This window comes from Lotus japonicus, chromosome 5 (genome assembly GCF_012489685.1).
Source record: "Lotus japonicus ecotype B-129 chromosome 5, LjGifu_v1.2".
NCBI classification, from domain to species: domain Eukaryota; kingdom Viridiplantae; phylum Streptophyta; class Magnoliopsida; order Fabales; family Fabaceae; genus Lotus; species Lotus japonicus.
Window position 1 is genome coordinate 22,891,962 of NC_080045.1, and position 2,787 is coordinate 22,894,748.

A 2,787-nucleotide genomic window follows, 5' to 3' on the forward strand; every position below is an offset into this window, starting at 1 on the left:
TAGATTCTTTGAGATAAAAAATATTGAAGATGAATATTAAAACAATACCAAGATTGAATCCTCCACATAAAAATATATGGCCTAAATATATCTTTCTATTATAAGTTTATTCAATATTTGAAATGAATCTTGTAAATACGGTTCTCGCACAGGACAGATGTCGAACGCGATGCTGGGACAACCGGTTCGACAACTGACTAACAGTAACAAAACCAGAAAAATAATAAAGTAGAACACAGAAGATTGGTAACCCAGTTCGGTGAAACTTCACCTACGTCTGGAGGGTTTGCACCCAAAGAAAGGAAATCCATTATCTCAAGATTCAGGAATTACAGACACTCATGAACACCACAGTTCATAGTTCACTTCCTAATCTACCCAAGTGTATTTCTACTTAGTATCTCAACCTAAGTATGAGAGCCTCTCTCCCTTTCTCTCAATCACTGCCACAGTGATTGGTAACAAACAATCAACAATCAGAATTTGAAGAATTAAAGAACACAGAACACAACTTTGCTTTATAGAATCAGGGAGCAAAGTTTGTTCACAAGAAACAAGGATAAAGAACAATGAACAGCCCTAAAACACTTGATCTCTCTCTATTAGCTTCAGTGGTCTTCAAGCTTTAGGTCTTCATCCTTTTTATAGACTTCAACAGCAGCAGGTAGGCACTAGGGTTTGCTTGGGCTGAAGTAACAGATTGCAACAACAAATCTAAACTGAATCGCCAAGATATTGTTGCAAAATTGAAACATAAAGATAGAAACCAATCTTTTAATAAAGATTGTTTCAACAAATAACAACCCACAAATCAAAACCCTTATGGAACAGCTACTTGATCCTCAAGTAACTATAAAAACATATCTTCATAAAATCTTCAAGGGCCCACAAAATCAAACTTAAGCAAAGGACTAATGTCCTACCTTCACGAAATCAGATGCCACGACATCTGCTTCGACAATCAGGTTTTTTTGACAAAATGCATGACAAAGTGTACCAACAATCTCCCCCTTTGTCAAATTTTCTCTAAAACAAGTCACAGATCAGAGAGGGTAAACATAGAGAACCAAAGCTCCCCCTTAGCAGCAGAACTCCCACTCAAATGATGCATCCATACTAACAACTTGCATAGTTGGAACATAGAACATAGCAGCAGAACATACTAACTATCCAACAAGTGTAAACTAGAAAACCAGTAGCAACTTGGAGTACTACACAACCAGTTACTTGCCTTGTCTTGAAAGAGTCTTCAACTTATTACAGACCAAAGCTAACACTTGCAAATCACACATAGTCTTCACATCAATAGAAACAACACAGATTCTTCACCAAACTACTCCCCCTTTTTAACACAAATTTGGCAAAGGTAGCACAGCATAAACAAACCATCACTTCTAAGACCAGAATGACAACAATTCATGAACACTTTCAATAACTGACTTCTTACAAACGGTAGATGGTTCAGAACCCAAGGCAGATTGATGGATTTGGAGATCAAGTTCAGATGTGTCAACAATGGGGTTTGGATTTCCAGCAGAGGGTTCCATATTCACATCTGAAGTAGTCTCAACTAATGTCTCAACATGAGGTTCAACATTGGGAACATAAACATATTCAACTGATATCTCATGAATCACATTAGGCACAATAACATTAGGATCTGCACTTACAGATTCACCTATGCTTGCATGAACAGTTGCGGGTGCATTTGAGACTTCAAGAGAACTTGCAGCAACAAATTTCTTCCTCCATTCCTTCATAACATCTACACTAGAAATCTGAGATTTAAGAAGAGAAACATCCTTTAAATATGATCTATTCACCCTAGATGGTTGTGGAGACATCTCTTCCTCGCCGAAGAACTTGACTCTAACTCCTTCTTTAGGTTTCCACTCTTTCCTTGATGAAGCTACTTGTGGCACTGAGGATATCTATATAGCTTGTAACAGTAGGGCCTTATATGACCAAGTTTACCACAGTGATGACATCTCCAAGTAGATTTCTTCGATTTTCTGAACTGAGGGTACACATGTCGTACAGAATGATGCGACATTGGGTCTGACATTGGTTGCTTAGTTTGCTTTTCAGATGAAGCAGACTTATTTGCACTCTTGTAGCTGAAGCCTATCCCCTCCATATCTCCAACTGTTTTCCCAACTTCCAGAATCTCCTCTAACACATTAGTACTTTTATTCATCATACGAATAGACTTTTTCATACCTTCAAGCTTTGAGTTCAGTAATGTTACCTCCTCCTGCAGTTTTGCATTAGTGATCTGAAGTTTCTCATTCTCCTCACATAACTTGCTGATGGTCTTTACTTCTTCTTGCAAACTGGAGTTATTACTCTGAAGTTGCTTCTTCTCAGCAATCAAATCCTTGACTTCTTTTCTCATTTTCTCACCATACGTACATGATTCCTCCCACTTAGCCAGCAACAATTTGTAGGTTTCAACTAGTTCTTCCTCATCACCATCACTTGACTCAGCATCAGAATAGCACTTCCCCATGAGAGCCTTTACATGAATAGCCTTGGTTGTATCATTCTCATGTTTGTCTTTGAGTTGAAATTCAGTATTCTTCACATTGTCCGACACATTGTCCAGGACATTTGTATTTGACATTCTGCCCAAACTCTTCAACGCTTTGTTAAGTAATGATACAGCTTCTTCAATGTTTGCATCAATATCCTTCTCCCTCTGATCTTCATCTTCTTCAGTGTTGGACACAAAAGTTATACTCTTCGCCTTCTTCTCAGACTACCATTAAGAGACATCTCAAAGGTTTG

General features: G+C 38.0%; 1 protein-coding gene across 1 annotated transcript; it reads right to left on the bottom strand.

The window, feature by feature from the left end:
- Positions 1-1,394: 1,394 nt before the first annotated feature.
- LOC130720474 (uncharacterized) lies at positions 1,395-1,760 on the bottom strand. Its single transcript, XM_057571121.1, has one exon. The coding sequence runs from the start codon at positions 1,758-1,760 to the stop codon at positions 1,395-1,397; it is 366 nt and encodes a 121-aa protein (XP_057427104.1).
- Between the last annotated feature and the right edge of the window lie 1,027 nt (positions 1,761-2,787).

What these genes read in the sequence shown, in the direction of transcription:
- LOC130720474 (XM_057571121.1), bottom strand. Translation starts at nt 1,760, where the DNA reads ATGAAGGAATGGAGGAAGAAATTTGTTGCTGCAAGTTCTCTTGAAGTC.